Source organism: Nicotiana attenuata, chromosome 3 (genome assembly GCF_001879085.1).
Source record: "Nicotiana attenuata strain UT chromosome 3, NIATTr2, whole genome shotgun sequence".
Lineage (NCBI taxonomy): Eukaryota > Viridiplantae > Streptophyta > Magnoliopsida > Solanales > Solanaceae > Nicotiana > Nicotiana attenuata.
Window position 1 is genome coordinate 60,553,652 of NC_031991.1, and position 15,963 is coordinate 60,569,614.

A 15,963-nucleotide genomic window follows, 5' to 3' on the forward strand; every position below is an offset into this window, starting at 1 on the left:
TGCAAGATTTTTAACGAGGCAACCAAAGTGCGTATTTCTAAACATGTGTACTCTTTTCCCTTATCTAGATTTTTTTTCCACTGGGTTTTATTTTAGTTAAGGTTTTAACGAGGCACATTATCTGTTGAATAGACATTCAAGGGGGAGTGTTATAAATAGAGTTTAATTTAAGGTGAATGTCTATATTTTAAAGAGATTTTAGGGATTTTACTTGGTGGCTAAGTCACTTTTTCCCTATAAATAGAGAGGTTCTATTCCATTGTAATTAAATCCAAATCAATTAAAATTCTCTCTCCCTAGTTTTCTATGCAATATTCTTCTCTTCTATTGTTCGTAACAATTTTTATGTAATATTATACTATCAAAAATTAAGGGGGAAAACATAAAGGACAGAGAAAATTAGCTGCAGTAAGATAAGGTGCATAGTCAAGATCCATCTGATCTGTCTGTTAGATAATTTTTTCCCCATCTACTCCTCTCCATTTCTCTTAATTAAATTTAGATAAAAAAACTACTTTTACAAAATTACATTAGATTACTTAATATGATAAATAGAGAATATATAATAACAGTAAAAAATAATAATATATAAGCATTTAATTACTTACTGTATTATTCAAGAAACTAATTTCAAATCCATATTGTTTAATTACTAATAGTAAGAAATAGAAAATATATAAGCATTTAATTACTTACTGTATTATTCAAGAAAATTAACTTAACAAATCCATAGTATTAGATTTAAGTATAGTAATAATTAATAACACTAAGAAGTAGAAAATATATAAGCATTGTAATTACTTACTGTATTATTCAAGAAAACTAATTTAACAAATCCATATTAGATTTAAGTTTAATAACAGTAAGAAATAGAAAATATATAAGCATTTAATTACTTACTGTATATTTTCATAAATATTCTCTTTCCCTGAATCCAAGCTCCACTTGTTTCTCTGCAAAATCCGCCATTCCCTCATTCCTCTATATTTCCACCAAAAAAAGTGATGTGCATTTTTTCTGCTGCAAATCTCTTCCGCCATTTCTGAAAACTCCGTGTCTTTCTCTCTCTCTAAAAACTTTTTTCTCTCTCTACAAGTCCAAATGGATAACCCATCGGAGGATTCCTCGGATTCTCCTCAACAGCAGCCCGAATCTCCTGTAAACGATGACCAACGTGTTTATTTCGTTCCTTACAGGTAAAATCTCACTTCCCCGTTTTGACCCATTCCTCATGCAACTGTTTGTTTATGTATATCAACATAAAAGTAAAAATAAATAAAAATAAAGAATTGAATTCTCGGATTTTGCTTTCTCGAATTGATTTTATGATTTGGTTTGATCCAATTCAGCTAAACCCAAATCTGAACCCATGAGATAACGAGAAAGTTGAAACAAGTTCTAGTTTTTTTTTGGTTTAAATTACTTATATTTTTATTTGTATTACTTGTCATTTAGATTGGTAATTGTATTAGCTTCCCTACATTGGAATGTTGTAGTTTTTTTAATCAAGTCTTATTATCTGGATCAAATCGTGTTGTGAGTTGTTTATTTTTTTTATTAGTTGCCATTTGGATTGGTAATTGTATTAGCTTTTGTGCATTGAACTAGTGTTGGTTTTTAATCGATGTTGTTGGTTTTTGTTTTCTGTTAACTGGTGGATCAAATCATGTTGTGGGTTGTATATTTTTGTTTTGTGAGCTTAAGCATAAGAAAGTATCGGCCTTGGATTTTCAGTTGTGTTTTCTTGATGAAGTAAATAGTTTCACCAATGTCATCAAGAAGATGCAAGTATTACGAAAGATTAGGCCAGAGAGTATCAGCTTCAATACATAGGCCTAGATGGCTAAGGAGCTGATAAAGTCCAGAAAGTTAATAGGGTAAGTTACAATAGATAGTTTTTTCCAACTAAATAAAAGAAAAAGACACCTAGCTATCAGTTGTTAATAATGGAGAAGTAGTATAGCAAAGTGCCGACAAGATCTGAAAGTGGTGGTTATCAGGACCTGTTTAATAACTTAGTCAACCTTAGAAGAAGCTGACAAATTATTCCATCTACAATTTGTCAACCTTAATAGAGGTGCACGCAAGCTGGTTCAGACACCACAGTTATCAATTTTTTTTGTTTAAAAAGATGTTCCATCTCGATAAAATATCAATTGATTATGCATTATGTTGTCAGTTCAAATTTTGTTTCACGCTATTATTATAAAAAAGTGCATATATGTGGAGAAGTGCTCCGCGGGCTAGTGCAGTGGTAGGGGAGAGTGGTAAAAATGACACAAATGACGCTTGCCACTTGCTAGTGGTTGTTAAGAAGAGAGTGAATGTTTGAGTGGGAAGGGCGGGGTAAATAGCCTGGAAATGTTAATTGAAAGAAGTTAAAAGTTACCCTTTGCAGCGTCTTCTCTAGGTAAGAATTTTTGTAAGTGTTTTCCCGAGTAGAGAGTTAAAGTGTTGCACACACATATATTACAGGTGCCACAGGCACGTATATGTTTAGAGTACTATATAAGAAAGCGCGTTTGTGTTCTAGGTGGTGGAAGGAAGCACAGGAGTCAGCACCATCAGATGGGAAGTCAGCGACTTTGTACGCAGCGGCACCAGCTCCATCTTATGGAGGGCCAATGAAAATCATTAACAACATATTTAGCCCAGACGTCGCATTTAACTTGAGGAGAGAGGAAGAATCTTTATCACAGAGTCAGGAGAATGGTGAAGTTGGGGTATCTGGTCGGGACTATGCTTTGGTCCCTGGCGACATTTGGCTGCAGGCACTCAAATGGTCAGTATTTTAGAGCAGTTTCCAATTTGTATTCCTTGAAATGTGTTAGATAAAGCCTCTTCTGACGGAGATTTATACCATAGTTGTTGAGCATTCTAAGGATACCATTTGCATATTTGTGTTTTTCTCGACTTCAATAAAACATTGATTTTTCACTTCTGGTTACAACAACCACTTGCAATTTGTTGTTTGGTTTCTTCTGCTTTTCAGACCACTCACATTTTCATTTCACATGAAAGAGGCCTCAAGCCTTTCGAGGCTTCATTGTTGTTGCTAGTCAGATGGCAATTCCCAGTTATAAATATATATTGTTAAATGCCTTGTTAATGCATATGGAAGCTCGTTTTTTAAAGCATTTTGAGATTTCATTCCAAAAAGACCACTGTTTATTCTTTCAGCTTTTAATTGCTAAGCTCAATCTATTAATTCGCTTCCTTATTTTCTTTGTCTCTTTCGTACTTTTTTTTTTTGTGTGTGGGGGGGGGGGGGGGTATTGGTGTTAACTTATAACTGATTATTTCACTTTCCTTTTTGGTGTTTTTGCACATCTAAGAAAGGGAATTTGTCTTTTGATCCTAGTAACATGTTATTTAGCACGTTAATTTCATACATCTGGCACTATGTAAAAGTTGATCTTTTGATTATAGAGTTCTGATTAGTTTGATTGGAATTGCTCCTTTCCATCCAGGCACAGTAACTCTAAAGCTGCGGCTAAGAATGGAAAAAGCTTTTCAGCTACAGATGAGGATATTGCAGATGTCTATCCTTTACAGCTGAGGCTTTCTGTTTTGCGGGAAACCAGTTCCTTGGGAGTCAGGATAAGCAAAAAGGTTAATAATAACATTGGAATTTCTAGTTTCATCTACAATTCCCGTGAGATTTGTACTGTCATAATATCCATAGAGTGCATAATCACATGTGATTTTTTTGGTACAGACCCTGCCACAATTTGTGAAGCTGACTTTCTTTTCATCAGCTGCTTTGCCATCTTTCATCCTTCACTTTTGTTGTTGCTGTTTATTGTTGAAACTGAAGGATCTTAGATGGACATGTCCGAAATATCAACTTTAAGAACAAGGGTTATGCATGAAGCCCTCTATTCTCATCCTCATATTATTTACTCGGAATGGGCATAGCTGTTAAAGTGCTTCCATTTTTGTTTGATAGTTAAATATTAACAGTACGAGCTATTTATGGTTCTGGGTTCTGCAAATGAGGACAAGTATGTTAGCTGGATACGTATCTTTTTGCTGACATAATGGGATAAATTTTGCATGGTAATATTCGGCTTTACTTGAATTTGTTGATAAGGATATCAATCCTATTGCTATTTATGTAGTTCACTTGAAGCATTTAATACTAGTATTTCCCAATTACAAAATTGCTCATCAGAATTTTTTGACAACAGTGAGAGTTCTAGAGAAGCGAGTCTTTTGAAAATGATAGTAGAAAGAATGCTTCCTTTCTCTAGATTGTCTTTCTAGCAAAGTAAATTAATCTAGAGTTAAATTGTATTGACAGGAATAAACAATATAAGCGGTATTTTCATCCGACACCCTTCCCCTGTTAGTGGAGCAGAAAGAAACTATGTAATTGGGGATCGCTTAGTTTTGAGATAACATATAGTAGACTACGTTGACAGTTTTATTCTTTTAATTTAAAACTAACAAGTTGTCTTATATCTAAAGTATTAGCAGAATCATTTATTCTGCCTCTAATAGCTTGGAAGAACTATATATCATTTGAGGTCTTACTTGCAGAAAGACATCGGAGATGAAGTTAGTTTTTTTATTTTTTATTATTAGATCAGAAATGAAATTAGTTCTAGCTTTTATTATACTCAAGGATGCCCTGACTTCCTCCATCTTTATCTATTTTTGAGAAATTCTCTTTCTTGACTGCCAAATGCCAAGAGGAAATGGTAGCAAGCAGTTTCTTGCAAACCCTGGTCTGAAGAAGTAAAATGGATAGAGTTCTAATTTTCATAAAGCTAATAGGAAATAATTTGATCACTTGTGAAAATAAGCCAAAAGAATGATGCTCATTCGAACAAAGTTCTCTTAGAGTTACTACATATTTCGTTGTGCATACATGATCCTTCAATGCTACTTCATATTTATTATTTACCCGAAAGTTGATGTTAATTTGAGCTCTTTTTTTCTTAACAATGTTATTGCTGACTTGTCCGTTTACTGCCTCACCTTGTGTACATAAAAATGTAGTTTCCAAAATTACCATTCTACTAAGTAACTGGAATAAGTTGTTTGTATTTTCTAACTGTTGCATGTTAAACATTTGCAATATTGCGGTGGACGATGTTTCTTTTTTTTTTTCTTGCAATAATATCCTCACCGATGTTTTTTTTTTCTAACTATCCTCACCGATGCTTTGGAGTCAGTTAAGCTGCTTTATTTCCTTTAGAGTCTAGTTTTACATTTGTCTTCTCACATTTGATTCAGGACAATACAGTTGAATGCTTTAGAAGGGCCTGCAGAATTTTTAGTGTCGACACAGAACCCGTAAGTTTCAATACTGTTGTTAATTAATTGCAAGGGTATCTCTTTCAGGAGATTAATGACATTTTGGTTCTCTGCAGTTACGGATTTGGGATTTATCTGGGCGGACGGCATTGTTTTTTTCAGATGAAAACAATAAGATCCTCAAAGACTCTCAGAAACAGTCAGAGCAAGATGTATGTACTTTCAACTCTGTCATACTTCATGACTAACCAATAAGCAAGTCGACCAATGCTTCTGCGGCATTCACTATTTTTCCTGTCTTTACTAAGGAAATAATTTAGTTATGCTTTTTTCTGATTGTTTTCTAATTAAGTTTTATTAGCAGATTCTTCCATTTCCTTATCTAGTGGTTGTGCCGTAAAAAGATATATAATGATTGAGGTGATGAATATGCTTACTTAACACTTCATCTAGGAATAAAGTGACACAATGACTTCTCTCCATTTGCTATATAAGTGTTGTTTCTCTTGAGCATGGACAATGCTAAGCCCACCAAATTCAGTTTTATGTGACTCTCTTTCATTTTAGGGGTCGTTTTGGAGTTATTGATTTGTAAGCAGTAGATGTGCTCTTTCCTTTTACTTTCAATGACGTACACTCTAAGAAACTTTATCTCTTTTATTACCCTGGGACAAAAGAAACACATAATGAACGGGACTGTCATGTCTAACGACCAGCTTATACACCCATTCGTCTTGGAGAACTGGCGGGTAAATTCAGCTTAGTTATGCTGTTTTTCAGCTGGATCTAAGATTACAAAAAAAGCAACTTTTTTGTTTTTTGTTTTTTTTCCATTTGTGGCAGTTATTACCGGTGTGGTTCATCATTGATTGGTTTTGTATTTTCTTAGGCTGTTTCTATGAAACGAATTGAAAGAGATGCCCAAGTTTTATCTGTTTTATGTTTCATTTTTCCTTGTGGGTTACCATTTAACTGAGCGCATGGTAAACCTTTACTGTTGAAGGCATTTTGCTGGTTATGGGTTGCCTTATAGTTTTATTACTGACTCTTGAATTAACTCTAAGTGTTTATTGGTTCGCACCGCTTGTAAGCAAGAAATGATTTGGACAAACTTCTTATTTTGTCCTCTTATTTTTTTGCTTGCAGATGCTCTTGGAGTTGCAGGTCTATGGGTTATCAGATTCTGTTAAAAATAAAGCGAAAAAAGATGAGATGTCAATGCAATACCCTAATGGTTCTTCTTTTCTGATGAATGGTACTGGCAGTGGTATAACCTCTAATCTCACTCGGAGCAGTTCATCATTTTCTGGAGGTCCATGTGAAGCTGGTACCTTGGGCTTGACTGGATTGCAAAACCTAGGGAACACCTGTTTCATGAACAGTGCTCTTCAGTGCCTTGCACATACGCCAAAGCTTGTGGATTACTTTCTCGGGGACTACAAGAGAGAAATAAATCATGATAACCCATTGGGAATGAATGTAAGCAATCTTGAATTTTTCAAGATCATTATGTGCTGCTTTAGATGTTTTCTCCAGTTCTCTCTGAATAAGTCAATGTTGACATCCCTTAACCTATTCTACATTATATGTGGTTGGAAAAGTACAAGAAAAAGAGAAATTAATTTGATCACTCTCCATGTCCATGTGAGGAATTCTTTATTTACCTCCAATTGTTTTGTTAGCCCGGACAAAAGAAAAAGATATGCTTATCCGTTCCATTCAATTTAGTAGGGGTTGAGAAAATTGACTCGGAGGGTATTCAATATCTCCACCTTTTGTTTCGTACCAAACAAGGGGAATAAACTTTACCTCTTTTACTTTTCCTCCTCCTTCCACCTCATCTCATCCCAATCAAACATTGTGTTCTAATCTGTCTCCTTACATATTTTATTGTCTAAGTTCCTCTTTTTAAATTCTTTCAGGGTGAAATTGCATCTGCTTTTGGTGACCTTTTGAAGAAATTATGGGCTCCTGGAGCGACTCCTGTGGCACCTAGAACATTCAAATTAAAGCTTGCTCATTTTGCTCCTCAATTCAGCGGCTTTAATCAGCATGATTCTCAGGTCCTTTCAGTCCTTCCTGTTTGATTTAGTTCCCCAGTTTTAGGTCACTTATTAACACTCTCTTTTCTGTCCTCTCATTTGGTGGGCATCTTTTGACATCTTATTCTCCTATCTATATCTGCAGGAGCTCCTAGCTTTTCTATTGGATGGACTCCACGAAGATTTGAACCGTGTCAAGAATAAACCTTATGTTGAAGCTAAGGATGGAGATGATCGTCCAGATGAAGAAATTGCTGATGAATACTGGAATAATCATCTGGCTCGTAATGATTCCATCATAGTGGACGTTTGCCAGGTAAATAACATCCGATGGTCTCTTGTATCTCACTAGAAGTAGGAATCATTTGATTTCACCGGCACCCAATGGTCTCTCGTCTCTCACAGGCAAATGTGAATTATTGATCTCATTTCAACATTGGCTTGAAAAAGCAAGAAGAATGAAGTGGCATATTTTTTTTAAATATCTGAACTCTACTGTATTTGTGCTGTGAGAGTTGTTCTAGGATGAGAGAGTAATAATACCCCAACTGTTTGGGGAATTTTAAGCAGTGTTCCTAAAGCTTGCTTCAAATTCCTCAGATATTTTTGTCTAGATTCTCTGCTTTTTTCATCAATAAGATTTCTTTCCTTATTTAAAACAAAATAATAACTGACATAATTTGCTGTTGAGATTCAAAGAATTGTACTTCTAATGCAATTTTCTTTGGTGAACTCTTATACTTCGAATTCAACTCTTACCATAAGTAATGGAAATTAAATTAGTCGTCCTTTTGAAATCAATCCGATGAACAACTTGGTTCAATAATTTGGAATAGTGGGAGTACTATTTGTTAACAACTGACATACTATTTTCCTAGAATGCAGTCCTGAATGAAGAGCTGAATTTTGGATTCAGGTTTATTTTAAAACAAATTACTTTTATTTGTAGTGCTCCCTGTTTTCTCTATATGGTCTCCGCATTTTATCTTTATTGTCTTTTTGAGTTTTACTGAAATTTCCTAAAAGAAGAATATTCCAGCCTTTAACCTCCATAAGAAAGTTAAATTTTTGTTCTTCCATAGTTTACAAGTTTAATTGTATAAAAACTTGAACCTACCTTATCAAAAAAGAAAAAAAAATTATATGAAAAACTTGAACCTTGTGAATGTTTCTGACATTTGTGCAGTCTATAGGATGTGTTTGGAAGTAACTGGTCTTTTTATGCGTTATGTAGTCTATGGCGGTATGTAATTTCTGAATTCCTCTTGACCAATCATCTGTGAGACAAAGCTCTGCAATTCTAAGATAATTTTCGAATACAACCAATTGATGATAGCTTGTCATCTTTTTTAGTTTTTTTATTCTGTGATTTTTTGCGTAAAGTTGACTCTTAGCCATGTCTATCATTAGATGTCGTAAACTTTGAAGTTTCACTTTAGAAACCATGTACATAATACATGTTTCCTAGCAGGTCGTGATTTGTCTATGACTTTTAGGATGATTTAAAGTCTACTTCATCTGACTCCCTTTTTCTGCACATTTATACAAGTTTCTTTTCTAGTCTTGCTTCTCAGAGCTTATCTCTATTGTTGCAGGGTCAATATCGTTCCACATTGGTCTGTCCTGTTTGCAAAAAGGTCTCCATCATGTTTGATCCTTTCATGTATTTGTCACTGCCTCTTCCATCTACATCTATGAGGTCAATGACCGTCACAGTTATAAAAAATGGCAGTGATATTCAGATATCTGACTTTACAATCACTGTTCCCAAGGATGGAAAACTTGAAGATCTTATTCGTGCTTTAAGCACTGCATGCTCTTTGGACGCTGATGAGACCCTTTTGGTGGCTGAGGTAAAGTGCACAATTTCCAGTGATGAGAAATGGTTATGGATTTCAAGTTGTTGCTTTATTGTTTTCCTAAATAGAACTTATTACATACTGTGTATTGGATAGTCAAGTAGAGTCCTTTTTCCTATTTCCAGCTCTTACTCCATTTAATGTTACAGATATACAACAACCGCATTATACGTTATCTTGAGGAGCCAGCCGATTCATTATCCTTAATAAGAGATGGTGACCGACTTGTTGCTTATCAGTTGCACAAGGGTACTGAAGAAGCCCCCTTGGTTGTGTTTACACATCAACAGATTGATGAGTATGTCTTGACTTCATAATTTGGGCATTATCTTTTTTTTGCTTTAAAGTTCATCAAACATTACTAGCCATTACTCAGGTGTGTCTTGCATGCACATCTATGTTTCATAAGTAATAAGTTGGGAAAAAAGTACTCCAAGGGTGGTGCTTCCACATCATCACTCTTAATCATGGCAGGGTTTGGATGTGGGCGTACTTGATGACTACATTGCTTAAAAGAATTGACAAAATATTTTCGCAGACGACATGTGTGGTAATATCTCAGTTTATTAGTTTGCTTTATGGAGATCGGGTGATTAATTCATGATCAACACAACTCCAGTTAGTGTATAGAGTAGGCTGTTGGTTGTCATATACTTCTATCTTGTATAAAGTAAAAATGTGAGGTGGTTTATTTAGTACTGTTGAGCATCCTCAGTCTCAATTCGCTTCACTTGAATACATTACAAATCATCGTTATGCATGGTTCTTCAAGCAACATGTAGTTCAGATGATGTGTGTGATCCTTCTAGATTATTTGGACAATCATGAAACTATTGCTTCTTCCATGCATCTTACTGCTGAAGTTGTATATGATAAGGAATTTCTTGCTGTTTTGTTTGCCGATTATGTTTAGTTTAACTTTTGATCCATTAAGTTGAAAAATTCTCATAGTGGTCCTTGACTCATTAAATGAGATGGCTGATATTTATTTTGGAAAAATATCATTTCCTTCTTGATTTCCTCTTCCATTCTAGCAATCTGATAAAGACTGCATGTGCAGGCATTACATATACGGAAAGCTGACCTCAAATATGAAGACATTTGGCATTCCGCTTGCCGCGCATAGTAGAGTTCTTACAGGATCTGATATCCGTAGTCTTTATCTACAGATACTTACACCATTCTTAGTCCACAATACAGCCCAAGCAGATAATCTTAACTGTGATAGAAGTGCTACTGAAGTATGTACAGATTCAGAAGTCAGCACAGACATGGAACCTGGCAACTCAATAGTAAATGGGATTCCAGAAAGCATTGCTGAAGAAGATACTGCCGAACCTTTAGACATGGAATTTCAATTTTACCTATCAGATGATAAGGCAACCTTTAAAGGCTCCGAGATTGTAATGAATGAGCGATTACAGTCCACAGATATCTCTGGACGGTTAAATATACTTGTAAGTTGGTCACCTAAAATGCTTGAACAGTACAATACAGGCCTTTTCAGCTCACTGCCAGAAGTTTTTAAATCTGGGTTTTTTGCCAAAAGACCACAAGAATCTGTCTCTCTGTATAAATGTCTTGAGGCATTTCTGAAGGAAGAGCCTCTAGGGCCAGAAGATATGTGGTAAGCATGCAACTCCCTCACTCCTGTGATTGTACACCATTCATATGCAAGCTATGTATTATAACATGAATGTTCAGAGATTTCTCGTAATGCTTCCCTTTTTGCTTCTTCTTTGGTTTGTGCTAATATTATAAACCCTCAACTTTTGTAATTACATAATTGTATTTTTCCAATTATACCATTTTATTTCATTTCTGTCAATATTGTCCACTGCGTCGTGATTGCTTATTGTGGATAAACCATTCTTATTAGCCTCCCCTCAACCAAATTGGACCTTGACTTTGCAACATGGCATGAGTAGTATCCTTCCAACTTCTAGTTCAGTTATGTTAAAGAAACAATGACAGCATCTGATGATCTTAAGTAACACCTATTGATTTTCTGCACATTGTGCTTCTGAAATGCTTTATGTGTTGCTCTTTGTTTCTTGTATACTCATAGCAACTACAGACAGTAATTGGGATAATAATATTCAGCTATTTACCTGGGGCCACTCATGGGGGAAAAGACTTCTTTAATGAAATGTTTCTAGTATTCTATCTTATCATCTAATCATTTATTTGTGTCATTCGCTTGGGAAGTATGAATATAATCTGCCTAACTTTCTTTGTCTTATATCCAACATTAGGTATTGCCCTGCATGCAAGCAGCATCGCCAAGCTACTAAAAAGTTGGATCTTTGGAGGCTGCCGGAGATTCTGGTCATCCACCTGAAGAGGTTCTCGTACAACCGGTTTCTGAAGAACAAGTTGGAGACGTATGTTGACTTCCCAACTCATGATCTTGATTTATCCTCATATTTGGCCTACAAGGATGGCAAATCTTCCTATCGGTATATGCTTTATGCAATTAGCAACCATTATGGAAGCATGGGAGGGGGTCACTACACTGCGTTTGTTCATGTAAGTGGTGCTGCAACTTGGATTACCTTGCTTCTTTTTCTTGGTTTTGTTTCTATTCTATGGTAAATAGGATTCTTTTATACCTGATAAAAATGGCATCTTAAGATCAGTACTTGGGGACAAGGGTGGGTGGTCGGCTGTCACTGAAACCTACCTCCAAGAGCAAATATAGAAATTTCCTATTTCGTAGTGAGTGTTCCTTTGATGTATTTTTTAGTTCCAATGCATCATCTGCATCTAAATTAATCACATACTGCACACATGTGCATCTGTTATATATTTAACTTTGGTCATGCATCTTCATTGTTTTTATGTCTACATCATGAAGAATATGCAAGAAAGTCAAATATTCAGGCTTTTACAGTTTTCCCAGTTTAATCCAGATATTCTAACTTTGCTTCTTCTTTTTTTCTGCTAATAATCTAGCAAGGTGCTGATCGGTGGTATGACTTCGATGACAGCCATGTGTATCCCATCAGCCAGGACAAGCTCAAAACCTCGGCTGCCTATGTCCTATTTTATAGACGAGTTGAAGAAATCTAACATTAGATGATAGTTGTTACAGTACTAAACATCAAGGCTTGATTTATCTTTTCTCAAGCCTTACAGGAATAGCATTGATGAGAGCATTCTTTGACCTTCGCATCACCTAGTTTAGTTGTAATTTTGGGTCAAGAAGAATCTAGTGGTGTGGCGATAAGGATTATGTAGCATCCCAGCTAAGAGGGAAAGAAATTAAGGTTTTTACTTACATAGCCGTTTTTTATAGAAGATATTTTCTTTTATTATCCCTAGCAGATCAGAAAATAGCCTGGAACAGAAATTGCTTATGCACTTGCTGTAATTAGAGTTTTGAGGAGAGAAGACAAAACGTTAAGGTGTTTTCTGAGATGAATTAAGGAACATTATTTGATAGAAATTAAATTAATTTCGTTTTTGCAGTTCTGGTGGAAATTTTCACTGTGCATTATACTTTGGTGTTCTAGCTTCCATTTCACCTTTGAAAACAATACTAGTAATGTGAGAAGCAAGCTTCTTGATGGTGAGTTAAGATCCAAGAGGCCTGAGAAACTATTGCTTATATTGCCCTTGGATTGAGTCCTATCTAATGTTCAGTTAGAGTAGGGGGAAAAATGTAAATATGAGTTTATTTTATAACCTTTTATGGAGCTTTTACTTATCCTTTTGAAAAAAATGAAACATTACTATAGGGCATAGTGAAAAACAGGTATAGATACTATTTGGAAAGAGGGAATTGAAAGTATATTATGTAGAGACAAGTGAATATGTATGTTTGTATATAGGTGTACATTATTGTTATTGATGCGATATAAGTAAGGGTATTGGGAATGGGAAAGAAACTGAACCCTAGCTAGACTGGTGGTGCTTGTTGAACGTCATTAAACCTAAATTTATCTTTTATATCTGGTGGGTCTATACTATAATAGGAAACCCCAAAAGGCACTACACAATCTTTATTTTTCCTGACCGTCTTTTAAATAGTTTGAGTGACACCAACAAGAGGAGTTGAATGGGAGTCTTGAACATCACTCGTAGAGGATATATAATCTTAGTTTGTGCAAGTGACTAACAAGAGGAGTTGTAAATGGAAATCGAATCTTCAACGTCATTGGGATTTGGAGACGCAACTAGCGTTATTTTAACAATTCTGAATGAAAAGAGCAAAATAAAGTGGGCAAATGGGAAAAAAGTTCAACAAAGCTGGTAATATAAGCAAGTTTGCTCGCACAAACGCACAACACGGTATGCCTACCGCAAATGCTAGTTAACTCCATATACCTTTGAAATATTTATTTTACCTTGTACACCTATTTTATAAAAACTTATTACCTTTTAAACTTTTAATATCATTATACGCCATTAAATAAATCTCACCTTTTAAAGAACTAAATTATCTCACTCCAACTTAATAAATCCCTTAAAATACTCCATCATCCCACATTTTAAGGAATTGGAATTATACATGTTCACCAAAAAGTCCACCCCACCAGTAATTTCTCTATGAAGTCCTCCATAATCTTTTTCTTCTCTTTTATCTATGTAATCAAAAGAAAAACAAAATAACGTGACAATGTTCTAATTTGGGATATAATATATAAACTAAAATAAAATATTAGAATATGCTTATTCGAACCAATACACCACAATATCCTAATAAAAAATATATTATTCAAATCAAACAACAATGATATTCCAATTTGGAATATTCAAATCAAACATAACACAATGTTCTAATTTGGAATACAATATTCAAATCAAACATACCACAATATTCTAATGTGGAATACAGTATTCAAACAAGATTTTTTCAAATTAAAAAATTGTATAATATTTGGTTTGTATATTGGATTCCAAATTAAAATATTGTTTGAATATTATATTTCAAATTAGAATATTATAGTATGTTCTGTATAATATTGTATTCCAAATTAGAATATTATGGTATACTTAGTTTGAATAATATATTCTAAATTAGAATAATGTGATATGCTTGGTTTAGATAGCATACTTGTCATTAGAATATTGTGATATATTCGATTCGAGTTGTATTTCAAATTAGAATATTGTGGTATGTTCAAAATATATGGGAAGATTTGAAAGTATAGAGTATACAATATCAAAAATGAAGTTCTGATGGAATATTGAAATATGGTTTAATTAGGGGAGATGTGAATCTCAAAATTCATTGAGTACAAGTTTCAATAAATAAGGTTACATTTAAGGGATATTATCCCCTTATGAATAGTGGTTGTTACACACATAAGATACTCTATCAAGATATACGATCTGATTTCTTTATAGGTATGCAATGTAACTTTCATAATTAAGGCATAATGAGTAAAGAGATTTATAAAGGGGTATACGGCGTTAAAACCCTATTATTGTGAATAAAATTTTAAACTAGCTAGCTACTTACAACAGAAGAAGAAAAGAAAAACATTGACTTGAAACAAAGAATACAACACTCTAATTTAAAAAAAAAAAAAAAAAAAAAAAAAAAAAAAAAAAAAAAAAAAAAAAACGCTCTAAAAAGGTATCACATTGAAAAGGAGGAAACAATCTGAAACTGAAACTCCACACTAAAGACGTCTGCAAGAGGGCTGTAAAAGAGCTAGTAATAGATTTAGTATCAACAAGTATTCACAGTTTCACACCTATACAAGGTCTTGTGTGTGTATATATATTTGTATGTGTGTGTGTGCGTATTAAAGAAAACAAGATCAGAAGATTAAATGTTGAGACAGATAAAGCTTCATTCCCTCTTTCCAATTTTTACTAGATTAACGCATCTACACTCTTAGAGGCTAGGGAAGAAATTAAAGGAAGAAGGGNNGGGGGGGGGGAGCAGAAGAAGGAAGAAGTAGAGAAAAAAAAATCACAAACTCCATTATGAGAGTGGCAATTAAATATTTTCGTCGTAGTATGTAAGTATATAAAAGGAAAAAGAAGAGAAAGCTAACTTGCTGCAGGTGCTCCTTTCTCATGCAGAACTAAGATCACACTTCCCATATATATTTTTCCTTTTCAAATCAAAGAACTTTATTTCTCATCTTATACCCTATTACATCAAAAGGGTTTAATTTTGTAAATATCGTGGTTCTTATGATCGATAAGGAAGATGAATGAAACGAACACTTGCTACCATTCTGATTTTCTTAAGCAACAGAATAAACAAAATGAGAAGAGGAAATATTAGAAAAGTCTATTAACGATAGAAGGAGAATGATTCATTGCCTTCTTTTGTGAGATGCACATGTGGCTGTACAGGTGGCTGCCAGTTGTGGATGCCAACAGGGTAATTTAAGTTAGTTGTAAGATGTAGTTAGGAGGTTAATCATGTAGTTAGTCGGTTAGGTATATATATATATATATATATATATATATATATATATATATATATATATATATATATATATATATATATATATATATATATATTCATTAGTGGCAAGGAAACAATGAGATTTTCCACTTTCTTCTTCTGCAATTCATCTTTCTCCTCTTTCTCTTCAGAACATTCCAGAGCATTGATGCTCAGAATTGTTAGATAATCGTAGCATTTTGGCATGGTATCAGAGCGATCGATCCTCCAGTAAATATTTGAGATTCACGATTGTAGATTAGCAGTGAAGAAACTGAATCAAAGTCTGCTCATTTTGCTCAGCTATGGCGGACAAACTCACCTACACTCATCCCATGTTCATGAACCCAGGAGATACACCTGGTATGGTACTGATTCCTGTGAAACT

At 34.4% G+C, this 15,963-nt stretch overlaps 1 protein-coding gene across 1 annotated transcript; it reads left to right on the forward strand.

Annotated features, from left to right (window-relative positions):
* On the forward strand, positions 918-12,633 carry LOC109223880 (ubiquitin carboxyl-terminal hydrolase 8). Its single transcript, XM_019388349.1, has 13 exons — positions 918-1,196; positions 2,534-2,782; positions 3,471-3,612; positions 5,242-5,301; positions 5,379-5,474; positions 6,409-6,741; positions 7,185-7,325; positions 7,450-7,620; positions 8,900-9,157; positions 9,313-9,461; positions 10,224-10,790; positions 11,419-11,692; positions 12,119-12,633. The coding sequence occupies exons 1-13, from the start codon at positions 1,102-1,104 to the stop codon at positions 12,233-12,235; spliced, it is 2,652 nt and encodes an 883-aa protein (XP_019243894.1). The 5' UTR covers positions 918-1,101; the 3' UTR covers positions 12,236-12,633.